Source organism: Hibiscus syriacus, unplaced genomic scaffold (assembly GCF_006381635.1).
Source record: "Hibiscus syriacus cultivar Baekdansim isolate YM2019G1 unplaced genomic scaffold, ASM638163v2 tig00110551_pilon, whole genome shotgun sequence".
Taxonomy (NCBI): Eukaryota; Viridiplantae; Streptophyta; class Magnoliopsida; order Malvales; family Malvaceae; genus Hibiscus; species Hibiscus syriacus.
This window is the reverse complement of record NW_024062778.1, coordinates 1,636,477-1,663,771: the sequence shown is the minus strand read 5'-3', so window position 1 is coordinate 1,663,771 and position 27,295 is coordinate 1,636,477. Positions and strand designations below refer to the sequence as shown.

The window sequence follows — 27,295 nt, the reverse complement described above, 5'->3', positions numbered from 1 at the left end:
TTGGCAGTTTATACAAGATCATTCAAAAGTTCTATCCAAAGAATGGTTTCTTGTATAAAAGACATAGTTAGCCCTTCCCAGTTTGCATTTATTCCTGGTAGACAGCTGCTATATGTGCATTCCTAGCTAATGAAGGTATAGATTATTGGAGTAAGCAAAGTAGGAAGGGGGTAGTCTTCAAAGTTGATTTTCGTAGAGCATATGATACGGTGGAATGGTCGATTCTCCTTAAATTAATGAAAGCTATGGGTTTTGGGGAGAAATGGGTTTCGTGGATTGCTTACTATATCTTCTGCATCAATTTCGATTCTAGTAAAGGTTCTCCTACTAAGGAATTCCCAATGGCAAAAGGGTTAAGACAAGGTTGTAGTCTTTCCCCTATATTGTTTAATTTAATTGGTGAACTTCTACATCTAATGTTGATTAAAGCTTCTGATTTGGGAATTTTTCATGGGTTTGATATCGGTAGGTTAGTTAATCCTTTCCAACTGACTCACTTAGAGTTCGCAGATGACCTTATTTTGTTCTTCCATGACTCTCTTACACATATCCAGAATATCAAGAGTGTACTGAGGATTTTTAGTTTAATGACAGGGTTGCATTTAAACCTTTAAGAGTAATCTGTTCGGTATTAATGTTGAAGTTGCTACCATAAATGAATGGGCTACTGCTATTGGCTGCTCAGTGGGCTGTTTCCTATGGAGTATCTTGGCCTACCTATAGGTGCAAAGAAAAATTCTGAAGTTCTTTGGGAGCCGGTTTTACAGAATTTTAATAAGAAAACTAGCTGGTTGGAAGGCCTCTTCATTGTCAATGGTGGGCAGATTGGTGCTTATAAAATCGGTGCTATCTTCGCTACCGATTTTTTTCATATCTATTTTTAAATGCCGTTCAAAGTTAGGTAGAAGGTTAATACATTGATGGCTAACTTTCTTTGGGGGGAAGGATCAAATAAAGTCGTATTCACTGGGTTAATTGGCAGTCAGTTTGTAACCTTTGGAAGATGGTGGCTTGGGAATTTTGGATTTGATCATCACAAATAGAGCTTTGTTGGTAAATGGGTGTGGAAATTTGCAAATGAAAAAGAATCCCTTTGGAAAAAGATGATGTGCAGCAAACACAACGTTAGTAACTTATCCCTGTCAATTAGCAACGTAGTTTCACCCTCAAGATTCTTGGATTTGGAAAGGAATTGTGAACAATTATTTGAAAAATGATGACATTGGAGGATGTTTGAGGTCTCATACTAGGACTCAATTGGGAAATGGCAAGTCTATTTCGTTCTGGAATGATGTTTGGGTCAATGGCTCACCCTTGAAGACTCAATTTCCCAGGATCTTTGCATTATCAAATAATAAAAGGGGTAAGGTGGCGTATTTTGGTAGCTTTGATGTTAATGGATGGGTGTGGAATGTTCAAATTAGAAGGAACTTATGTGATTGAGAATTGAACCAATGGGTCGAATTAATGTCAACACTTAATTGTTTTGATTTATCTGATTCAATGGAGGACTTTCTTTCTTGGTCTGAGAAGGGGGATTATTTGTTCTCAGTGAAATCCTGCAGGTTGGCATTATCAAATAATCCTGGAGTTTGTTTTTGCTAGAAAAAGTGGGGTTTGGCTCCTCCAAGAGTAGAAACCTTTCTTTGGCAATCTCTCACCAAAATTGACAGTCAAAATGGAGTTGAGAAAAGGAGGTTCCTTTGGAAGACATCCTATGCCCATTTTGTCAAAAGAACGAGCATCTTTTTATCACATGTTCAGTTGCAAGGGATCTTAGGAACATATTTTTCAGGATGCGGGACATATATACAGCTTTGCCTCATGATCAACAGGTTTTGTTAAGTTCATGGTCTGAATTAAAGATTAATTCGCACATATGGAAATTCATCTCAAGAGTAGTTCTTTGGTCTATTTGGAAAGCAAGGAATTCAATTGTTTTTGATAATATGAGCCTTGATATAACCTCTCTCTTCTTCCTAATAAGATTAGGTTAGCTAAATGTTTCTAGCTAAGTTTCCCCAAGTCCAAATACAAGTTGATTTGTTGGTAGGGGACCCCTCTCTTGCAGACAGTTGTTTTTATCAGCATGTTCACAGAAGTTTGATACAAAGCTGGCATCCTCCCCCAGCAGATTTTTACAAATTTAATGTTGATAGGGTTGTTAAGTATGATGGGTTAGCTAGTGGAATTGGAGGTATTTTGAGAGACTGTAACAGTCTCATTTTATCGACTTTCTCTGTTAGTGTTGGTCTAGGGCCTCCTCCTTTGGCTGAGTTGAAAGCTATTAAGAAAGGCATACACATTTTTCTATTATTAGATTGGGCTGTGAAGGGAAGACTGATCTTAGAAAGTGACTGCAAATCTGCAGTAGAGTGGATTTTGTTGCCTAATTCTACTCCTATTTTCTTCAGTTCCCTTGTTTTGGATATTGTGTCCTTAGTTTTAGAGAGGGCGGTTATTATTAGATTGATTCCTAGGGGCTATAATTGGGAGGCCGATAAATTAGCTGAGGGGATCGGTTGATTGTATGGGTATTTTTCTAGAGAGCTTTAAGGATTTTAGTTTTAATCTACTGCCCTAAATGTATTGGTGTATTTTATTGTAATAGTTTCTCTATATAATAAATCGAGGCACTCTTTTCCTCCTACCGCTAGTTACTCTTTTCTAGAGTCAATCAAGAATTGTTGTAAGGGTACTACTTGGATTTTTCTTTCCAAGGTTGTAATTCTTATTTTCTTCAATGAAATTATAAGGCACTCTTTTCCTCCTTCCCATGATTAAGAAGCTTCTTTACAAGCTCCATTAATCAAGAAGGAGGTTTTTAAAGAGACCTTCAAATCTTATCAAAAAAAAAGAGGGAGGTTTTTAATGAGGCCTACTATTCCTATCAAAAAAAAAAGAATGATACAGTATATCAGCAAGTACTGACAGAGTAATTAAAGAGAGACCAACAAGGATGACACCAGAGTCCAGATATACAATTCTGTGCAAATATATTCAAGATAAACACCTTTTCATGTTTTGTTAAATGAATGGAATGTTTTCCAAGAGATTTAAGTCCTTCCCGGCAGAATACAAATCCTATCCAACAACATATAGTTGCAGTCATCCTCCTTGGAAAATCCCTTTTTTCTTTGTGCAAAACATGTCTTCCCTATCTTAATTATATCTGTTTTTCTTATGTTTGATCCATTATTTATAAACTTTCCGACTATTGAAGTACCACTATTTATTAGTCAAGAGGAACCGACTTAAATCTAAAACAGTAATTTAAGATAGAAAATCAGATGATTAAAAACTTGAAAGGGGAAAGAACAAGATGCAGTTACAAACAAGATTACCTAGAACCAGCAGTTGATCAAACTTATATCCAGGCTTCAGGATTGACTTCAACAAGGAAGCATGATCTGCAAAACCAGACAGAACCTAAGAAAAGGCAATACAAGATCATACAAACGGAAAATTTTATAAAAGGTAAAGAAAGCATACCATGATGATCTGCCAAATGTTCATTAGAAATTGTACCCTTCAAGTGAGCTTTGGAGTTAATATTTATAACTACTGCAGAGGTAGTTAATCCCTCAACAACTCCGAAACACTACCCAACTTGACCATCATCCTCAGAAATCCTGCCATTCAAATTTCAAGCAAGAGTAGAGTATCACCATGCAACTTTCAGGGGAAAACAAAACACTGGCACATAGTTATATATCAACAAAAACAATTTTGCGCTGGATGTCACTGGATATGAAGAAATTGCTAAACTGTTAGTCCGCATTAAGATGGTCTCAGCTATTTGTTCACCAATAAGTTAGCTAACTCAAAAGACTATATTCATATAAACTTGATATACAAGATATTCATTTTAACAAACCTCATGGGCTTCATCTGCAAACTAATTGATATGCCTTGAAGCAGTTGTAAACTGGTTACTCTGCATTTGACAACTTGTCCCACATGATACACTGAACTTGGATCATTTCCCGATACTAAGCCAAGTTCAGATCTGATTTTGCAACAATTAATAATAAATAATCAAAGAGAATTTCTGAGAATAAGGATAAGGATAAGAATTTCCCAACATATAAAGAAAATCATGGATAAATAGCAAGGAATTGTCAGGGAGGTGTTAGAAGATGCATTTATTTTAGTAAATTTCTACTAATATTTTATTAATAAGGTCTCAAGATCAACAAGTTTCAAACCTAATAATAAAATCAATAAAAAAAAGCTGATTATTTAAAAGAGAACAAGTTCTTTGAAACTACAAGAAAAGGGCATTCATTCAAAATACATCAACTACAAGAATAAAGTGTGATTTCACATTCCCAGAAGGCACTCCACTCATTCCCCCACCGGAAAAGTTTAAAGCACTTTGGCACCCAGTTTTGAGCAGTTTGCAATCTTTCATATTATATCCATTACAAATTTAATTTTCAGCAGAAAAAAACAAAAAGGAGGCAAAAGCAAAATGACTTCAAGAAGAAATTACTAATATGCCTAACATTACTGCATCTTGCATCTATTAAATACTCCAGACAAGTGAATTTCTTTATTCAATTGCATATAAAATCCCTTAAAGAGATAAGACGACGACTAAAGCATATTTAAATTTCATGAAGGGAGGATGTTCCACTTATCAACACAATCAATTTCCTTCATAATCTGGAGCCATCACTTCAAAGTTTTAACTCATTACATCAAGAAGTTGCTCAATCCCCATTCATCCATCAAAAAATGACAGATTTTTTTGGAGAAAGCTTTAGCTACTTGGGAGGCAAGTAAGTTGTTGGGGGTGTCTTTCAAGGAAGGGAAAGAAGCCTTTTTGGAAAATATCATGATTTTAGAGAAAGGTTCGAATGGGGTCAATAAAGGTGATGTTCAAGTAGTTGTTTAGTTTGCTTTTGAACTTATAATGATGAAGACAAAGTTAATCATCTGCTCATGGAATGTTTGGGGTTTGGGTAAAAAAGAAAAACAGAGGGCTATTCAGAATTTAGCTTCTAAGATCTATCCTACTTTTCTATGGCTGCAAGAAACCAAGACAGAAGATTCAGAGGTTTTTTCTTAGAAGTGGGTTAAATAACCTTAAAGGTGTTATTGAATCTCCTTCGATCGGATCCTCAGGGGGTTTATTGTGTTGTTGGGATGATAATATTTTTGAGTTGAAAAACCAGCATGTTAGCAGGAGATTCATAGCTATTTTGGGTAAATTTCGAGCTAACAATTTTAGCTGTGGCTTTATCAATGTTTATGGTCCATCGGTGGAGGAGGAGAAAGCTAGTTTTTTTTTTGAAGAATTAAGTGTTTACTTAAGTGGACAGAATTGTCCTGTTTGTGTAGGAGGGGATTTCAATGCTTACTTGTATGAAGAAGAAAAGGTTGGCAGAGGGCAAAACAGAAATTCTATGGATATTTTTGGTCAGTTTATTCTTCGTTCTGGTCTAATTGATCTCCCTATGAATGGGGGTAGGTTTACTTGGTGTAATAACCAAGATAATCCCACTTTTGTAAGATTGGATCATTTTTTGGTTGATAGTCAATTTTTGGCTACATTTCCTTATATTGTTCAGTCACTTCTTCCAAGGTCTATGTCAGATCACAACGCTATAACTCTTGAGAATGGGGGTGTTGATTGGGGCAAAAAACCTTTCAGGTTTTTTAATTACTTGATGGAGGAGGATGGTTTTGAGGATTTGGTTAAGTCTTCTATTCAAAACAGCAAGAAAAATCAAAGAAAAGCTGGTGTTTTTAGTCTTTTGAAGAGTACCAAATCTGCAATAAAAAATGGCTGGGAAGAGAGATCGGTATCCTGGAGCCTTGGTTTCCGAATTAGAAAAGAAATCCAGAAGTTAGAGGTCGATATTCAGCAGCAGCAAGGTGTTATTAACAGTGAATTATTAGCAGAGTTGAACACTTATAGAGCAGAATTGTGGAGACTATATAAAATTCAAGAGCAGATCTGGTTTCAGTATTCTAGATCGAGATGGGTAGAAGATGGGGGTCGTAATACCAAATATTTCCGTACTTGTGCTACAGTAAGAAATAAGAGGAATGCACTGCATGCACTAAACATCAGGGGAAAAACAATTCAAGACCCGTATGCAATTAAGGCCATTGTAAGGGATTATTTCTTTAAAATTTTCAATGAACGATCCACATTGGAAATTGATGACATAAGGCTGGATTTTTCCAGAATTTCTTTGGATCAGAGTCGGTTGTTAGAGATAGAGTTTTCTGAGGAGATTTGGGAAACTTTGAAGTCTTGTGAGAGTAATAAAGCCCCGGGGCCAGATGGTTTTAATTTGGGATTTTTTAAGAGGTTTTGGCATGTTTAAGGAATATGAATTTCTTTCATAATTTCTATTTGGGGAAAGAATGGGAACATGGTATAATCATTCATTTATCACTCTCATTCCAAAGATCAATATTGGTGGCCTAGATGATTATAGACCCATTAGCTTAGTAGGTGGGCTATATAAGATCTTGTCTAAGTGTCTATCGAGGAGGTTAAGGAGCTGTATTTCAGACATTATCAATCCTTTTCAATTTGCTTTCATCCCTGGTCGACAAATTCTGGTTTTCTCTAATTGCTGAGGGGATAGACTTTGGAGGAAGAATGGTTTAAAGGGTTGTGTTTTTAAAGTTGATTTTAAGAAGGCATATGACACAATCGACTGGCCTATTTTGTTCAAAGTAATGGGAAAATGGGCTTTGGTTCTAAATGGAGTGGTTGGATCTCAAAATGTGTCACAATAGCTTCTGTTTCAGTCTTGGTTAATGGGGTTCCTTCAGAGGAATTCCCAATGGCAAAGGGTCTTCGCCAAGGTTGTCCCTTGTCTCCTTTACTATTCAATATAGTAGGGGAACTTCTTAATTTACTAATCCTCAAGGTTGTTTCAGAGGGGTTATTCTCTGGTATGGTTATTAACAGGGAGGAGGCAACTTTTAAATTATCTCATCTACAATTTACTGATGACATTATAATCTTTTGAGGTGCATCGAAGAAGCAGATTATGAATGTGAAGAGGGTGCTTCGAGTGTTTGAAGTTATGTCTGGTCTTCAGTTGAATTTAAAGAAATGTAAATTATTTGGGTTAATTCGAATGAAGAGGAAGTAAGAGAATGGGCAAAGGCTATTGGATGTTCAATTGGCAGCTTTCCTTCAGAGTACTTGGGATTTCCTCTTGGAGACAAAGAAATTCCTCACTTTTGTGGGATCCAGTGGTTCACAGTTTTAATAAGAAGTTGGCGGGTTGGAAGGCATCCTCTCTTTCTTTGGCAGGGAGGTTGGTACTAATCAAATCAGTCTTATGCTCGCTTCCTACATATTTTATGTCACTATTTAAGGTTCCGACTATAGGAATTATAGAAATGAGTTGGCAATCCCTTAAGTTAAGAGATTCTGTAATTATTTTCTATTTTTCAATCCCTTATTTCAAGGGATTACATCTCCTAGGATTAGTTTCCTTTCTTAGAATTTCCTAGTTTAGAGGCATAATTTGTATATAAATATGTAATATGTTTTACTGAATGTACACAAAAATAAAAATAACAGACTTGTCTGTTTTCTACAGTCTGTTTTCTACACAGTTTGTTTTCTACATGGTACAAGGTTAGAGCGATCAATCCGATTTCCGCTTCTCTTTAAATCAATTCCTATTCAACTCTATTTTTTTTATGGCTAATCCGGATCCCTCAGCATCCGAAATCACTTCCCAGACCAGCCCCTCTCAATCTGATTTTCAGATTTCAAATTTCAAATTTCAAAGCAACAGAGGAAAAATCGCCTTTGGTGTGAACATTGTAAGAAGCCAGGCCATATGATAGATCAATGTTGGAAGCTACACGGAAAACCAGCCGACTGGCAGCCTACACGGTCCAGGTTTCAAAAGGAGCCTCATATTGCCTCTCAAGATGATTCCTCAAGCAGTTTTAGCAAGAAATAGATAGAGGAACTGCTGCAGATTTTGAGCAGTATGACAGCCAAGCCTACAAATGTGACTTATACTACTACTGATGGAAATAATCCATATGCTTCCTCGGTACAATGGATAATACTCGGGTGCATCAGATCATATGACAGGAAATATGATCTCTTGGAGGAATATAGTGAAAGCAGCTTACCAGCTTCTATCAAAATAGCATGGCTCTCTCACTACAGTCAAAGGGAGTGGTTCTGTTACATTAACAAAAATCTACTACTTCATAATGTCCTCTATGTTCCTAGACTTGCATGCAATCTGTTGTCGGTCAGCAAATTAATTAAGATTTTGGTTGTAATGTTGTGTTTGGTACTGGTGGTTGCATTTTTCAGGCACAGGGCTCGAAGAGGGTGATTGGAAGTGCTAGGCTGGGCAAAGGATTGTACACCCTTGGAGGTAAAGCATCTCATAATCATGTCTTATCCAGTGCTCTTAGGAAACCAATTTTATCTTCTGATCTCAATACCAATAAAATTATGTTATGTCACTCTAGATTAGGTCATCCTAATTTTTTCTATCTTTCCAAAATGTTACCGAACTTATTCATTAATAAAGATCCATCTTTGTTTTCCTGTGAAATTTGTCAAATAGCCAAACACACCAGAAAACCATATATTCCAGCCAAATTTGAACCAACAACACCTTTTTCCATCATCCATAGTGACATTTGGGGCCCTTCTCCTGTCAAAAGTATTTATGGGTATAAGTGGTTTGTGTCTTTTATAGATGATTACTCTAGGACAACATGGGTTTTCTTAATGAGAGAAAAATATGAGGTTGAGTCTCTCTTTAAAAGTTTTTCTCAAAAAGTTGAAACCCAACTTGACACAAAAATCAAAATTCTAAGGAGTGACAATGGGAGTGAGTATTTGAATAAAACCCTTGGGTATTTCTTAAGGAAAAAGGCATTGTTCACCTTACTTCTTGTGTCAACACCTCAACAAACGGGGTACAGAAAGGAAAAAAAACATCTTCTAGAGGTTACTAGTCTCTTATGTTGCTGCTAATGCTCCTAAGTATCTTTGGGGGGAGCTCTTCTTACAGCCACTACCTCATCAATAGAATGCCAAGTAAGACCTTAGATTTCAAAATTCCTACTAAGGTTTTGTTTCAGCTGTATCCCCATTTTAAACATTTAAACTCAAGTCTTTCTCCTCAGGTGTTTGGGTGTTGTTTCATGTTCTGATGTTTATGCTTACACTGTTAAAGATATTATTGAAAAGCTTAGAGTTTGTGAAGGTGTTATTAGATGGGTTAATAGGACAGCTAATCTAGAGGCAGATGCCCTAGCTAGGTTGGAATTGGCTGATTTTTATGTTGTTCTTAAGGGATGTAATTATTCTGGTAGTCTATCTCCTTAAGGGAGCTTTAGGGTGTTGAACTCCTATGTTCTAATTTTAATGTTAATGAAATCCTAAGGCACTTTTTTCCTCCTTCTGCTGATTAAGGAACTGTTTTCGAGTTCCATTAATCATGAAGGGGGTTTTTAATGAGGCCTACTATTCCTATAAAAAAAATGAAAAATAATTAGCAAACAACATATACCATGAAATAAAATCAAGGAATCCAACACTTAACATTTCAAGTCAATAAACTACATTGTAATCAGGCTCGCAAGTTAATGATGATGAAAGGCATAGAAGAAAAGAAAATACTGGAGAGGAAAGAAAACAGATTATAGCAATTTTCCTGTGGTTAACAACTACCGAGGTGCAAATCCTGGACTCCATTGTAAAATCGGACGAAGAATCCATGCTTTTCAATTTTAGTTATCCATCCATGAGTTACAAGTCCCTCAGTTACTTCAGCATAAGAACTAATAATACCAAGTTTTGATTTCACCTGCCATCAGAAAAGTATTATTCAGAATTAATAGAATACTATTGGACACAGATTGCTAAAACTAGAGGGTTCAAGAAGTAAAACTCATGAACATACAATTTGTCTTTTACAAAAAAAGGGCTACCTCACCATTGGCAAAAGCAAGAAAGAAAGAAATCTTATGGTATCCATCAAAGTTCAAGTTAAATTGTAAAGAACATATTAGAGACACAAGTAAAAATAATAACATTGAGAAAGTAAAAATATTCAATATGCTAAAACTTCAAGGGAAGTGAAGGCCGCCTACACACACAATATAACATGGCCTTACAACCAGGAAAAACATAGAAGCAGTCCAAAAAGGTGCAACAGATGTACTCTTGAAGATTAACATCAACATATATCCCCAATATAGGCAGTCTCAATCCCAATAGAACCAATCATTAAGGCAATATAGTTGCAGTTATTATGTTCATAACAGTCACCAAATATTCAAAATTGATACGCCTTAAAATTGGCAGTTGAGAATAAGCAGAAGAGAAATACAGTTACAAGCAGCAGTAAAATGTCAATTATTAGTATAAAAATTCCCCATCCAAAGGAATGGCGCAGAAGATAGAACCATTAGACAACTATTTCACCCAAACAATGAAACGTAGTAGAACAAAATTAACCATATAAATGTCTAATCTAAAATTGGGAAAAGTACAGAACAAAATAGATTTTTTTTTTAAAAAAAATAACAAATTAGATTTAAAAAAAAAACAAATTAGAAATTCAAGAGGCACTTACTAGAGTTTTCTTGTAAGTGACCGTTATTCTCTTAGATTTGCAACCAAGCACCCGGAAGACTAATTCAGCTCCAACCTGTGAACCAAACATGCCAATGAGAACAATGCTTTGAGATGAGCAGCAATAGCTCAACAATAAAAACAAAATAAACAATTTCAGAAAATGACCTTAAATTTCTTTCCAGGTTTTGCAATTTCAAATTCAGACATATGCCGTGTGGGACATAGTGCCTTCACACCACCAGGAAATTGAACAATGGCACCAAAGCTGTCGAGAGCAATGACTTTAGCTTTTACCACCATCCCAGGTTTCACGTCAGAGTGAGTGAACACTGGCCCTTCAAATGCACTGGCCTGCTTGCAGAAACCAGAAGAGGGGAGTAAGTAAAATGCTATTTACTGAAATCAACAAGAGACAGCATCTCAAATGGAGCAGAAAGTTCCCTATTGCCAACAAATGCACACTCAAAAGTTATAATCAAGCAGACAAGCAACCTTTAAAATGCCAGTGGCAAGCCCTTCTAAGTGCCGGAACCCAAGAATTCGAACGCGAACTTGTGTTCCTTCCTTAAATTTCTTTTCCAACTTGTGTACTTCCTCTTCAGCCACATCAGATACCTGAAATACTGCATTAGCAGCTAGGATGTGAATGCAAATATATAAATGGAAACACAACTGAAGAATAAACTAAACACACATTCACATAGGCTGGAGTTGACACTGGTTTAGTCGGGACATCAAGCAGAAGACCGAACCCTCTATCAACCCTGACAACTTTTGACTGATCAAAAATATCTCCGACGTTAACATGCTGCATATACATCCAAAAAACATTAGTTCAGAACGAGCATGACAGGTTATTAGGCCAATTAAGATGAAAATAACCAAAAAGAAATGAGATTTATTCTCAGAAGAAAACTCAATGACCATAACTACACAAAAATGATAAGAAATGCAAGTTATCAATAGTAAGCCTATGTTGTAGGGCAATAAATGATGGAAGACACTTTCAGCTCACTCTCGGTCAACAACACTAAATTTGAATGATAAATGGATTTCACACTTCAAACTGTAATTAAAACCACAATTTCTCATATCGTATATACTGCATTTGATTCAGAAAACAACTTTTACAAGGAAGTTAGAGCCCATACTGTAGTTACTAATAAGATAATCTACGAGTCAAACAGCAAACTTTTAACATTCACAGAATCAGGGATCAATAAACAATATCCGAGCATTAACCTGAACAATACAAAATATATGAGACATATTGTTAAACAAAAGAAGTGGCTAAATATGTAACCATGGTAATATGCTTTGGGCGTATGAGAATGAAGTTTAGCCAAACAATAAAGGAAGAATCATTAAAATAAAGAGAGTCATGCCAACCAGGACTTTAGAAGACTAATGCCTAACATGCAACCCAAGAAGAGGAATTCCAAAACAACAAATTGAAAACAAAGTATATCATGCACTACATGGTTGCAAAATATTTAATATTGTTTCATTTAAGATGAAAAAGTTAAAATACAAGATCTATGTTATGTAAAAGATCACATATCAACTTCAGAGAGATGTTTGGAATTGATTCAATGACACAAAGTGAAAAGAGATCACAGTAATCAGAAAAGAAATGGTGCAATTACCAGTCAAAGATACAAATACCTTCTTATTTTGGTTGTAATCATCTTTCCAATTCTTATTAGGAAATTTATTTTGTAAATGGAACATATCAACCTGTATATATCAAACAAGGTAAGAAAATATTATAGCCTGTACCCCTGTACAAAACAAACCTGCTCTCAATTCAATCAACATATTAGAGACTGTTTTCTAATGGAAATCATAGAATTTACCGTTCCAGTAAAGTATGTAAGGAACGATAACATGATTCCATTCTCAAGGGTCGACCGCACCGAAGCATTAACCAACATGCCAGGAATAAGAAGATCAATTGAAATGCCCTTAAGATCCTTGGTCTGCATAAGTAAACAACCAAGCGTGTTGAGTGTAAACAAGAGAAAAACCATCTAGACCATAAAAACAAGGGCAGGAGAGATCCATACCACACATTTAGACACGGTATCTTGGTCAGAACTCAAATAAACAACTTTGCGAGTTTTATCAATGCGCTTAATAATCCCTTGTAAAAATTGTCCTGTCTTCACTTCAACGTCCTTGCTTTCTGAAAAGAAAGCAAACAGAGTTTACAACAACATTGAAGTGTTCACCAAAACAAATTTTTGTGTATCATATGTAAATGTGGTTATGAGAAGTGCAAGAGAAAATGGGTTATGAGAATCTACTAAAAGAAGTTAACATGAAAATGGATCAGTAAGAAAATATAGCACAGTTCCTAACCATGCCAAAATGTTCAAAAACATGGAAAGAATTTACCAAAAGGAAACATTTAACCAAAACAAATGTATGGATGCAATATTTATGAGTTCAAACAGACATGGTAAAGGGATTATAGCACCCTCCCAAGCAAGCCAGAAAGTTTCAAAAACATGAAAAAAATCAGTGGTCCTGACATATATCCCAGGAAACTCCTAAAACCAATAATAAGCCTCTTATTTTCATTTTTTTTTTATAGGAATAGTAGGTCTCATTAAAAACCTCCTTCTTAGTAGTCCTTTACCATGAGGTTAGAACCGACTAGCGGAAGGAGGAAAGAGTACCTCAATATATTGATTTCAAAAAAAGATTACATACTTAAACCACTCGTTGAAGATACATAAGACTTAAACACACTCATATAACTCCCTCGGAATAAACCTCCGAACCTAGTACAACAAAGTGAACCACTACCCAATCCCCTCCTTAGCTAGCAAATCTGCCTCGCTATTACAACTTCTCGGAATCCACCTCACAATGACTTCATTCTCAGAAACCGCATCCGCAATATCCTTAACAAACTTAAAAATAAAGTGGAACTGACTCCTGAAATTTCAACCAATCGACGGCTAACTTGCAATCACTTTCAATAATAAGCCTACCCTTCAATACCCATTCTGATGCCACAAAGATGTCTAAACCTCTTTTGATAGCTTTCAACTCTGCCAAAATGATAGGACTAGAACCTAATTTTTCTGAGAACGACATAAGCTTGACCCAATTCCAATCTCTTAGAATTCCCCAATTCCAGCTAACATCCCAACACACTCACAGCCCCATCCACGTTAAACTTAAAAAAATCGACTGGAGGAGGACTTCCCCATTCCAGCTAACATCCCAACAACTCACAGCCCCATCCACGTTAAACTTAAAAAATCGACTGGAGGAGGACTCCAGCAAAGCACAGGCCTGTTAAAATCCATAGTGGCTGAAATTTATCAGCCATGAAGGATCCCCAATTAAAGAATCCACTTGGATAGAGTAAGGATACATAGCGAGAACCATTTCGCTAACCTTAACCTAATTGTGAAAAACAATGAGGATGTATCCAACTTACCTCTTTCAAAAATAATTTCATTTCGCATCTTCCAATTGACCATAAAAACAGCCCCCGGGATAAACTTCCACATATTAGAATAAAGCTCAGAACAGACCATGAATTTAGAGCTGAAGACGGATCAGCAGGTAAGGCTAACTTGATACCCCAATAACCTATGATTCTGTTCCATAATACCCACGAAAACTGGCAGGAAATAAACAGTGTTGAACTAATTCTTCAACTTGATTGCAAAGGGGCATTGAATGTCCTCCCCTAAAGGAACCCCCCTTTTCTTCAATTCCACTCTAACCCGCTAATTTATTAAGTGATACTTGCCAAAGGAAAACCTCTACTCGAGGAGGAACCGACCCTGCCAAACACATTTAGTCCACCTAAAGGGATCCTCATCAGCTGAGTAGAATGATTTCGTGCAAGCTTTGACAGAATATAACCCTTCACCCACATCGTCCCAAAGCATACTATCCCCAAAGATCATTTAATTTGATATCCTTGAGCCTATCCAATAATTCAACCAGTTGAACCACTTCCCAGTCACATAATTCCTCCTAGTCTTAATATTCCACTCGCATCCATTCGAATCAAAGTGACCAAAATCAGCAACCTTACCCCCTTGATTAATGAAAGGGCAAAAATCCTAGGAAAAAGAACTTTCAAAGGAAAATCCCCAACCATGTATTCCAAAGGAAATCGAATTTCCATTCCCAACTTGTAGCCTCGCATGTGATCTAATGCATCCTCCAATGAAAATCCTTCATGTAGCTATTCACAATACCTCTCCAATCCAAGAGTCCTTGTGAGATAAGACTTTGTTGACATCCATAGAGTTACAACTAACACTATGTTTAAACATATGAAATTCTTCCACAAGGAATCTTTATCATTTGCAAATTTCCAAACCCACTTTCCCAACAAAGCTCTATAGTAAGTTTCAAATCAACGACTCCTAGACCACCTCCACTCTTTGGTTTACAAATCTTATTCCAACTCACCCAATGCATTTTCTTCTTCTCCTCCTCTCCACCCCATAAAAAATTCGCCATCAAAGAGTTTAATTTTTGACAAATCTTAGATGGAATCTTGAAAATAGAAAGATAAATAGGTAAGGAGGATAATATATTTTCATATTTTTTAACTACTTGCATAACAACATGACCATGATTTGCTTAATGTGTTTGAAGGCGTGATTAGATGGTAAAGGACAGCCACTTAGAGGCTGATGTCTTAGCTAAAGAAGGAATTGGTGATTAAAAAGTTGATGTTAGGGGTCACAAGGTTGCCTTGTGTTTACCTGCCTGTGTCTAGTGCACTTACAGGGATGTATTTTATGTATACTATTGTTATGTTCAATAAAATCCTAAGGCACTCTTTTCCTCATTCCACTGATTAAGGAGCTTACCTACAAGCACCGTTAATCAAGAGGGAGGTTTTTAACGAGGCCTGAAATTCTTATCAAAGCATGACCATGATTTAATTTTTGAAAAGCTTTTCTTGGTAACATAAATCCAGGAAACTTGCATGAAACTATATAGATATTTCAGCATAGCTAGTTTCTTACTGTGGACAAAAAATTGGGTTTTGCAATTACAAACCCACCTCAAACTGAACATTAACTCCTTCATACCCATCATAAGAGAAAGATCATACTCAAAACCAAAATGACCAATATCTTTGCTGATTGCAAACAACTAGCAGTGCATGGCTTTTCTTAAATTTTAATGATTAACAAAGATCTAAAGTGGTCATAATCAGGAACAAATATTTCTCAACTACGACATTGTCCCAAACTCCCACAAATTTCATCATGTGTTCCCTCACATTCTTACAACTACTTCAAGATTTAAATCATGTTTCAAATCTAATTTCAAAGATGGAAATATATAACTTCGAAAAAATCCTTTAATAAAAAGCCAAAAGATTTTACTTTGGTTCAAAAACAGTGGAAGAGACAATTGGCGAAGGAGAAGTAACAAGTATATAATAAGTCAAAATATATACCGGCATGGTGATCCTTTGATAAAAACCCCATGAACGAAGATAGCCCAAAGTGAAGAATGTAACCATGATCTTCAATGCTTTTTACATATCCAGTGAGAATCTGTGATCGTATACGGTAAAAGGAAAAGTCACTACATCTACATCATATACCAAATCAACATCAAGTGTATTGTAAAACAAAACGGTCAAAGAAATGTAGCGTTGGAATTTGGAAAACCTATGTCAAAATCAACAACCTAGACAACTTCAGTTACCAGAAAACACACCTAAGAATCTATATTCCTAAACAAAGCCACCATATGTACTGCACATCAAACGAAAGTATTATACCTTATATCTTTTAATCCATTTTACAATTAAAAGCTCTGCATAGTTGAACATGAGTCGATATAATTAATACTATAAATTATAATAGATCATAATGGAATCTAAATCCATTCAATATTTAGAAAAAAACAAAATTTTCAAGAATTCATAATATTTATATCTAGAAACTTTCAAAAGAGTTTAAAGAAAATAAATTTTTGGTTAACCATTTTTCGCCATTCAAGCTGATGATAAAATAAGACAAACTAACATACACACTTTAGACAAGATAATCTGCTTAAGAAATGGATATCAATATGAGAATATAAACTAATTTTAGTTAGGTTAACTAAAAGCTGCTTCAAAATAGAAAAATTGTGATACCTTACAATATGAATTTAAGAGAATCTGCAAAGACAACAATTAAAAAAAACAAAACAAAACTATCTTTCCTCATAGTTAACTTTGAGAGAATTATTTTTGCAACAACAGATGTAATATGAAAAAGAGATTCAAATAAATTGTCTAATTTCTTAAACTGAAACAGCTTTTCAATTACAATAATTATTTAATGGCTAGGATTATTCAATTCTCCAATGATTAATCAACATACCATTCCCTCTTGAACAGCATCCAAGGTGAAACCATTGTGCAACAAAGAGAGACGCAAGGAAAGCCATATTTTTCTTTTGCCAATCTCCTTCTTATCATCATCCAACTGCAGCACAATGCAGGAAACCAGCTGTCCCGGGTAGAATATATTTTTGAGGAAATCCCCTTCATTACTCTGGTCAAGAAAAAGTTCATCCCCTAAGAAACTCAATGCTACAATTGAATGCATGACTTGCTAAGAAAAAAAATGGGAGTACATCTAAAGTGGGGGGGGGGGGGACAAGACAATAATAACTATATCCCCTGAGAAACACATTTATATGCAGGTGTACCTCAACTTCATTTCTGAGAGCAGAATCGAGTGCATCACCGGCACGAACTAAACCACGCAAGCCACCTGGAAGACTAATTACAAGGTCCTTCTCATTTACTTCAGCAACAACTCCCCAGAGCTTCATTCCAGGAGAAATATTCTACATGCACCAAAAAGAAAAAACAAGTTCATTTATGAAGTTAGAAAAGATCCTAACACATATAAACTAATGAAAGCTCGCTGAATTTTAATGAAAATCAAGGAAAATAAACTAGTAAGACTTAAATCATCATATGCTACCACACAGCCTACTATGGGAACATGAGAGAACATACAAATAAGAACAGAAAACACTGATGTATTTGGGGTGGGGGGGAGGCAATGGGAAGGCTAAGAAAAAAAAAATTAACAGATGAAATTTAACATTTAAAGCAGGTAACATAAGAAAGTAACAACAAACAATTGAAACTTGGTATCTAATTATATTCTAATATATATGACCGCCAATAGGACTACATTCTCCAACACAGAGCTTATGGTTAGATGGAAACAACTTAACACAAAAGATCAAAAAACAAATTAAACTTGATTGCAAAAAAGTTTCTTTAGGGATTTATACCTTCATAGTTATTTTATTTGCATATCTAGGTAGCTTGCCAGTAATGCCATCACCAAACAGTGAACCCAAGTCATCCAACATAACCTGGCTCTTTTTCTGTGGTTTCTTCCTCTTATTCTTCTTCAATGCCAGCTCCTCTTCCTCAAATTCCGCATCGACTTCTGCTCGAATTTCATCACGTTCATGTTTGCTCAAGGAACTCCCTCCACCTGTCAAATCGCCAACCGTTTCATTAAACCAAAATAACGATAACGTTTCAAATTAATAATTGTAATTTCAATTCAAATACAATCTATTTTTCCTAGGGAACCAAACAGAAAATTGAAGGAAAATAAATAATAAAAAGAAACCTCTAGGGAAGTCGGGGACATCGTCTTCAAGCTGCAAAGCTACACCCTCAGACTTAACAGCGCCGTTGGAATCCTTCCTCGTTTTGAACTGTTTCTTGGACGCTTTATTGAACTTCGGTTTCCTTACATCAGGTTTTTGCTTCTGAAATTTCTTCGAAGGTCCCGCCATTTTCCTTCAAATAAAACAGGAGAATCCGAAAGAACGAACTTCGTTTACGAGAAGAAAAGGTATGGGGTTAGGAAAATTTTTGCTGTGGGAGCAAACCTAGGAGTAGAAGAAGGGTTTAGAGATATTTAAGACATATAGAAGTGACATTTTATTAGAACTTGAAGCCGCCGCCGCCGCTGCTAGGGCTGGCAATGTCGGGTCGGATTTTATTGATGGGCCTATTTGGATCCACTTTGTTTTAAAAAGGCTTTTAATTTTGGGCACCATTTTAAACAAGGGTCCTTAGGTTTCAGCTATGTTCTAGTTGGATCAAGGCCCATTTGTGGATCCAACCAAGCCAACGCCGTTGATCCTCTTTATGGAAAACACGTGGACGGTAAGGATGCGTAGAGCAGGAAGCTTCTGGAGTTTGAATCTGGAGGGTAGGTAATTCTATAGAAAGGCGTGATGAAGAATTTTGATCTCTCTGAAAGATAGAACAATTGAAAGATTGGGATTTTCTCTGTCTTGCTCGCGAAGCAGTTAAGTTTCTCGCAGTCACTTCTCTCTTCATTTTCTTTAATTTTTTTATTCGTAAATCTCTTTTATTGTTTCATTAAGATGTCATGGTATAATGTCCTGATTAGATTTTGTTTTCTTCAAAATTCTGTAATTTTAATGTTTTCTTTTCTTTTTCTTTTTCCGATGTAGTATTTCTATTGTTACATGTTCAGTACTTTTGCTTCTTCTCTTTTTTAATCTTTTATGAGTGTAGTCAGTAGTTTATGTTGCGTATTGATTATCTTTTATTTTATAGAAATATTTTTCATGGCTGAAAAATGATTTAGGGATTTAGAAACAGAATTTTACTTAGCTTCCAAGCATATGGGGGAAAAAGTATTATGAATGCTTATATATTTGTAAATTTAGGCTCAGTTCAATTGTTACCTTCTTTCTCGTTTATTTTTTTCGTTTTTTTTTGAATTATCTTCGAAGAAAAGTCTAATAATTCAAAATCAAGTCTGTATTCGCTCAAGAACAATGAAATTCTTTAAATGCAATTTTATTTCTTACGCTTTGCTGAAATTTATACATTCTTCATTGCATTGCAGCTGTAGAATTGTCAGGTTTTTTTTCTTTCCCTTTTCGGTTTGCAATACTAGTTTAGCTTTTTTAATGCTTTCAAATTTCTCAGGTTTGTTGCAAATGAGGGGTAGAAGTTACAGTTACAGTCCACCACCAAGGATTATGGTAGGAGGTATCGCAGCCCTAGCCCTAGGGGTCGATATGGAGGTCGTAGTAGAGATCTTCCCACAAGTCTTCTTGTTCGCAACCTTCCCATGATTGCAGGTTTGAATTGTCTCCCTCTTAACTTGAGTCGGTTCTATGATAGCAGTATTTGGTTTTTGTTTTCATAGTAGTGATTATATGCAAAGCCTAAAGACCTCAATTTTTTGCATTAATCATTTTTTTCACACCCAAACATGACAACGTAGCTTTTGTTTGTGTGTCTTTTGTGAGAACAAAAAAGTCTTTGTCCTAATACAAGTTAAACTTTTGTCTCTTTCAAGTTGTCTTCTTAGAGCTAATAAATTTCTAATTGTGCTTCATGTGCAGGGTAGAAGATCTCCGTGGACCTTTTGGGCAATTTGGTCGCCTCAAGGACATCTACCTGCCTCGAGATTATTATACTGGGTAAGTATAATATTGTATTCCTTAAAATGGTAACTCAGTGTGTATGCATGTGTGGCTTTCTGGTAATAACAACTTGTCTGTCTTTTATCCTGTCCCACTTAAGGCTTTAGATCATGGGATATTTTTCTGGTCATTTACATTGGTTTATTGGAATTTGGTTTTTTTTATTGAAAGTTTTGAAGATTAAGAGTACTGTGTCGAAGACACCTATGAAGTATAAGAGTACATTGTTGAAGACGCTTTCAAGTAATGAGTACCGTTCAAGATGATCTTAATTTTACATCAAGTTGGAAGGAAGTTGATTTTGAACTCATTATGAAGAATTGCAAGTCTTGAAGAAAATCAATTCAATTAAAATTTGGCTACACAAGGTTAGCAGTCACGTACTTGTACTGTATGAAGCATTGGCTTGATATCAAGATTTTCCATGTTACTGGAGTCAAGATCATGTTTGTGATTTTGAAAATCGGTGAGCATTTGTGGCTTATGAAGTCTGATATCCTCCGTTTGTATATTTATGTTATTTTTATGGGAGCTACCTGATGTTGGATGCAGGGAACCACGTGGGTTTGGATTTGTTCAGTATCTTGATCCTACTGATGCTGCTGATGCAAAATATCATATGGATGGTTATGTTCTTCTTGAACGAGAACTAACTGTTGTATTTGCTGAGGAAAACAGGAAGAAACCTTCAGAAATGAGGGCAAGAGAATGGAGAAGGTAAGCATGTGTTCTTTGTAATGCAAGTCCATATTTTACCCACTAATTTTTTAATTCCAAATTAGCTCCTGTTCAGTTGATGTTCTTATTCTGTAATGCCTAGATCCTTTAGGAAGACGAGAAATTTGTATTTGTTATTAAGGATTTCTGGGTATAAAGTTGTACTTGGACAATGTTAATGTTTAACTTAAGTGTTATGTATGTGCATGATATTAATGACAGGAGCCGGTCATATAGGCGCTCCCCACTTTGTCATTCTCGATCAACACGATATGATAAAAGCTACTCCCGCAGTCCAGACTATTATTCTCCTAGGAGAAGGGGGTACTCAAGGTAAGCTGTTCATCAATTTTGTTGTAATCATTTATAGTTTGTGAATGGTTGTATTAATGTGGTCTTTCAATGTGGCGTAGGTCCATTTCACCCAGAGATGGGAGTTATAGAGGACGATCATACTCGAGGTCACCCTATAGTAGGAGTAGGAGCCCAAGTGTGGATTATTCCAGGTGACCGACTTGATGGTGTGAGGATTAATATGTAATGATTGTACTCAAGGTCACCCTTTAGTAGTAGGAGGAGTGGAAGTGTTGACTATTCTAGGTGGGACTGATTTGATGGTGCGAGGATTGGTATTGTGTGTGTGATAATAAATCTTACTATATGATTGAGAACAAAGTTGATTGTTTAGTTCCTGTTCTGGTCGTCGCTAATAATGATGTTAAACATCCTTAAATGAACTATTTTGAACATGTTTCTTACATCCTTGTTTCTTAATTGGTAAGTAGATACATTTTTGTTGTGTTTATTACCGTATTTGTTCATTGTTGATGCCCATTGAACAAAAAGAGAACATACAAGGTATGGGTAATTCGTGCGTTATATTACAAGATATTTTACACCCATGTACATGTATATGCAAATAAAGCATGGTACACTCATCAACATGCCTAGTTCACAATGGATGGCTATAAACTTAAAAGAGTTCAGTTATACGTTTACATCTAGACTTAGAATTAGATGTCCACAGAACAACCAGATTGTACAAACCCAGAAAACTGGACGGGAACATGGATGCTCTTGAATTTTTCTTCGTGTCTGTCGACTAAAAAGAACTCTTGTTGTCCGCCCTGGTAAGCTGATCCAGATACAAATGTACATTCCCCCAACGGGACTGCACATGCTCCCACCCGTATTCTCGAACCACGGTAGCCCCAGAAGAAGAGTGTGTTATCTTTCCCGACTCCTACGCAAGACCTAGGACTCTGGCTCGCCTTCCAAACTTCCTCAACTCGACTCCATTGACCTGTCCTCAAATCCATCAACTCGGCACTCTCCTCAAATCCTCCTTGATTATCCGTTCTATAACCGCTCACCACCCAGAATTCCGACCCGATCACCATCCCGTGACACTCGTCTCGCTCTTGACTCATCATAGTCAACTCGGTCCATTCATCACGCTTAGTGTCGTATTCCCATGTTGTATTTAAAGCGTTCTTGTTCTCATCATGACCTCCTGCCACGACAACACGTCCTTCGAACCCACCAGCCGCGAAGAATGATCGTGTACCTGGCATCTGCTTACCTTGTCTCCACCTCTGAGTTGTGAAATCGTATATGAAGACGTCCCTCACTGGATCATAACTTGAGGGGTCCCATCCACCCATCACCACAAGCTTTCCTTCGGTGCTTGTCATCTGGCAAAACAAAGGAAGCCCGTAAGGGTACTTCGGAACCGGATCAACTCGACCCCAGATCCCACCAACTGGATCAAAAACAGTGATACCGTATCTGGGTTGTCCTACTGGCTTAGACCCATCAGAATCGAAGCCACCGGTACGCAATTGAATTAAGCAAACCGCTTTCTGGGTATGTCCGGTTCGCTTCCTTAGATAGTAGAAGTGTCTGCTTTGGATAATTTGTTGCCATCGTCGGCAAACAAGGGCTGCGATTCGCTGAGTAGAATAATGAAACCGAGTCAAACACTCGAGTCCAAGTTCCTCAGGTAAACCTGGAATCAGCTCGTTTGATAACTCAATAGAGACCATTCTGTTGTTTTGGATATACATGGTGAGATAGCAAGTGAAAGGACGCTATTTATAATGGGAAACAAAAACCTATGTGCAGTGGTGAAGATGCCTGTTCTTGTCGCCTTTTTTTCTGTACTGTTTTTCGTCTTTATTTTTCTTTTTGTGCATGTAACTTTCTGCGGCTCAGCTTTTCCAAGTTGTAATTTATTAAGGTGGTTAACCTTTTTGCTTTATTTATCACTATACTTCATTTGTATATTGAATTTTATTATTCAATTCTAAAAGACAAAATTTAGAGTTAATTATATCAAATTATGATTTCTCATTTTAGAGTGATCATTAAAATTTTGAATATTCTAATTTTATCCTTAAACTATAATTTTTATTCTGATTAGTTTTTAAAAATTTTGAACATTTCAATTTCATCCCTAAATTCTGACTCTCATTTTGAATAGGTCCTCAAAATTTTGAATCTTATAATTTCATGCTCAAATTCATCCAAATAGGTAATTAGTTTTATTCATAATTCAATCTAAATTCTACTTTTTAAAACATATAATAATATGGTTTGGTCTAACGGTTTTACTAACAATGGATGTGATTAGTATATCTGTATAGTTTGCGATGAGATTAAAATGTTCAAAAAGTTGGGGGACTTATTATAATAAATGTTAAAATTTTGGGATATAATTAAAATATTAAAAAAATTGAGAACTAATTTAAAATAATAGTCATAGTTTAAGAATGAAATTAGAATGTTAAAAGTTTAGGGACTAGTTAATAAATTTTAGAGTATTTGATTAAGAGGTCTCAATTGTCACCTTTCGTCTTTCCTATATTGTGAATTTTCAATACCTATTATGAGTAAAATTATCTTTCCTTTTCTCCTTAGGTAGGACTTATTCAAAAAAAAAAGTTAACAGATTAATTTAGAATGAAGATCATAAATTAAGGACATATTATGTAATTAACTCTAATATATAAAGTAAAGTACATTATATATAAATGAAATTTAAATGATTATTGTTGGGATGTGAATACATACTACGGTGTAGTGAAAAAATAATCCAACGATCTTCTCCAAAGATCAAAGTACAAAAAATCAATTAGTGTTAGTAAGATTAGTAAATACCTAATAAAATCTGAAAAATCTCAATCCAAAAATACAGATTTATAATGCAAATCCAATCATGTTCACACGATATTGATTCTAAGTCGATATGATAACGTCTCGATCTCTACGCAATCTAACAAGTTGAAATGAACAATTTAATTCTTTAACTGAGCTTTAAGACATAATCTATTAGTTAAATAATTATAATAGTTATATCTATTTTATATATAAAAAATATATTTCAACATAGATTAGGTTCTATTAGAAAAATATATATTTTAAAAGAGTCATATAATTGCAATATTTATATGAGAAAAATAACCTCAGTGACCAAAAATCCCATATAATATACGATTTTAACCAACTTTTTCCGGATTTGCCAAAATGACCAACAAAATCGCAATGCGATCGCTAATTCGCAACGCGATCTCCATTATCGCAAATACGCGTTGCATTTTCGCAATGCGATAGTTGAAAATCGCGTTGCGATGGTCTACAGTATCGTTGCGATTTTCCCAATTCGCAATGCGAATAAGTAAATCGCAACGCGAATTGGGAAATTCGCAATGCGAATAAGTAAATCGCAACGCGAATTGAGAAAATCGCAATGCGATACTGACTATCGCAATGCGATAATAAAAAATCGCAACGAGATACTTACTTTCGCAACGCGATACTGACTTTCGCAACGCGATAATACATAATCGCAATGCGATTTTCAAAGCGCCATTAGTATCCTGGCCAAGTATTTTATTTTTAAATTCCAAACATGAATATAAAATATATTGGAACACTGAACTGTCCACAGTATATCCCGTAATCGCAACTCATAACCTAAAACCTAAAATCACAACTCAGTCCCATCTCCATCTCTCACTCTCTCACCCATCTCCGACGAAATCCGTCCCCATCTCCGGCGAAATCCGTCTATCTAAATCTCTCAGAGCCACCCTAACAATCAGAAATGGAAAATCAACCAAATCAACCAACGAGGGTTAGTTTTTTTAATTATTTTCTTTTTGAAATTTTTGCATTATTATTAGGTTTTTCATATTGAAATTGATGATAGGTTTACTGGTAATTTCAATAATAGATTAACCATTTCACTTAGATTGCTTATTAAATCAACCAAGAATCGCAACGCGAAATGCAAATCGCAACGCGATTTTAGTTTCGCGTTGCGATCTCTCGTTGCGATAGTCATTTTCGTGTTGCGATTTTCATTTTCAGAAACTATTCTTCTTCTGCAAATTGAAACTTGAATGAATTGCATTACTTCAACCAAAAACAAAGACAAATACGAAATTCACAGTGTTGCATATTTAAGTTTGAAGAATAAACTACTACTATTTATGTTTATTATTGTTTTTGGTATATCTTCACAGTGTAGTTTTTGGTATATCTAATTTAGTATGTTTATTGTTTTTGTAGAACTTTTATTCGGCTCAATTGACCTTGAGAAATAAAGTCAGCCTGGCCAAAACAATTGCGTCGAAGCTTTCACCTGCACAAAGAAAAATGTTTGAGGATACATGCTTCGGGCCATGGCTGAAAGTACAACATCCCGGTGGAGATGCGATGTTGACACACCTGTTTCTTCAAACCATGACTAGAGATCTACCAGAGACTATACAACGTCGTGATGAAGAGATATGGTTTGATTTTCCACCGGCGTATACGTGTTTTGGGCGGGAGGAGTTTTGCTTAATCACCGGTCTACGCTTCGGACACGATGATGTAGGTCGGTACACTAGACACATTACCCGCCCATCATGGCTATCCCGGGTTTTTCCTGAGCTGGAGAGGACGAGTCTACACGTAGAAGACCTGACAAGATTTTTGAATAATAAAGATGGTTTTACTCGGATGGATGACGTCGACGTTGTCCGAGTATGCCTTCTAATTCTTTTGCATGCCGCTTTTTAGGCAGAGAGGCCAGACAACCTATTCCAAATGATCTAATCAAATTGGTAGAAGACCTAAATGTGGAACCTGTTTCCGTGGGGCTCGTATTTATGGAAAGCTACATGGAATAAGTTATCGTCTGCCTTGGATGATCGAAAAAGTTTGCATGGCGATGGTTCCAAATACACTTTGACAGGCTTTATTTGGGCCTTTAAGGTAAGAATTTTATATAATGTTTCCAAAATTATAAGTAATTATTTAACAATTACTAATGTTTGTTATTATTGTTTGTAGATTTGGATATTTGAGGCCTTTCCCGCCATGAAGACATATGCAATAAAAACTTCAAATAATATTCCCAGGGCTATTTCCTGGAAGAGGAAACGAACCTTGCAATGGGAAGATTTACTACGGTATACGACAATAAATAATGTAAGTTAACATAAATACTACCATATGTTTATAAACAAGTTATTACTAGTACACATTTAACTTTGTTTAAGCTTTTATATTGTTAGCAGGCCAACACTCCTCTACAGAGGCTGACACCCACGGAAGCTGAGCTTGCCACTGATTGGTGTCAAGCTAGTAAGCGTTTTTTTGATGGAACGGTTGATGAGCAGCCTCCACTTCGGGAGCCATCACCTCGCCCAGAGCTATCACCTCACCTAGAGCCATCATCTGATCGACCCGGCTATACACCTCCACAACGACAGCCATCACCTATTCTTTCACATCATCGAGCCTCTTCTCCACCATCACCGCAAGATAGGCGACCGGCAAAGATGTCACGACGTTTATCTCCCTGTTCTCCACCTCAACGGGATGAGTTAGGGGAGTTACGTGATGAGGTCAATGCCTTGCGTGAGGAGGTCGGTACTTTACGCAAAGACGATGGTGCATGGCGTGTTGAGGTGTCTACATTACGCGGTGAGGTAGCCGCTCTACGTGAGATGGTAGAATCGTTGCAGAATGAGGTTCATACTCTACGCAACGAGGTAAGTTTAAGATTTTTCATACTCGTAATTCATTCGGTTGCTGCCAATCTGTTTTTGTTAGTATTTGTTTTTGGTTTTGTTTTTGTCTTTTGGTTGAAGTAATGCAATCCATTCAAGTTTCAATTTGCAGAAGAATAATAGTTTACTTTCGCAACACGAAAATGACTATCGCAACGCGGAAATGGCTATCGCAATGCGAAATGAAAATCGCAACGACAAAATCGCAACGCGAAATGAAATCGCAACGACAAAATCGCAACGCGAAATGAAAATCGCAATGCGATTTGTGTTTCGCGTTGCGATTTTATCGTTGCGATTTCATTTTGCGTTGCGATTTTGTCGTTGCGATTTCATTTCGCGTTGCGATTTTGTCGTTGCGATTTTCATTTCGCATTGCGATAGCCATTTCCGCGTTGCGATAGTCATTTCGCGT

General features: G+C 36.2%; 1 protein-coding gene and 2 pseudogenes across 1 annotated transcript; 1 reads left to right on the top strand and 2 right to left on the bottom strand.

The window, feature by feature from the left end:
• Nucleotides 1-18,530, bottom strand: part of LOC120131264 — a 28,353-nt pseudogene extending 9,823 nt beyond the window's left edge.
• A 1,064-nt stretch (nt 18,531-19,594) lies between these two features.
• Nucleotides 19,595-21,576, top strand: LOC120131248 (annotated as a pseudogene).
• A 165-nt stretch (nt 21,577-21,741) lies between these two features.
• On the bottom strand, nt 21,742-22,936 carry LOC120131285 (F-box/kelch-repeat protein At2g44130-like). Its single transcript, XM_039148301.1, has one exon. The coding sequence runs from the start codon at nt 22,882-22,884 to the stop codon at nt 21,832-21,834; it is 1,053 nt and encodes a 350-aa protein (XP_039004232.1). The 5' UTR covers nt 22,885-22,936; the 3' UTR covers nt 21,742-21,831.
• Nucleotides 22,937-27,295: the final 4,359 nt, after the last annotated feature.

Bases quoted from the DNA above. Each gene is read 5' to 3' on its own strand.
- LOC120131285 (XM_039148301.1), bottom strand. From the start codon at position 22,884: ATGTATATCCAAAACAACAGAATGGTCTCTATTGAGTTATCAAACGAG.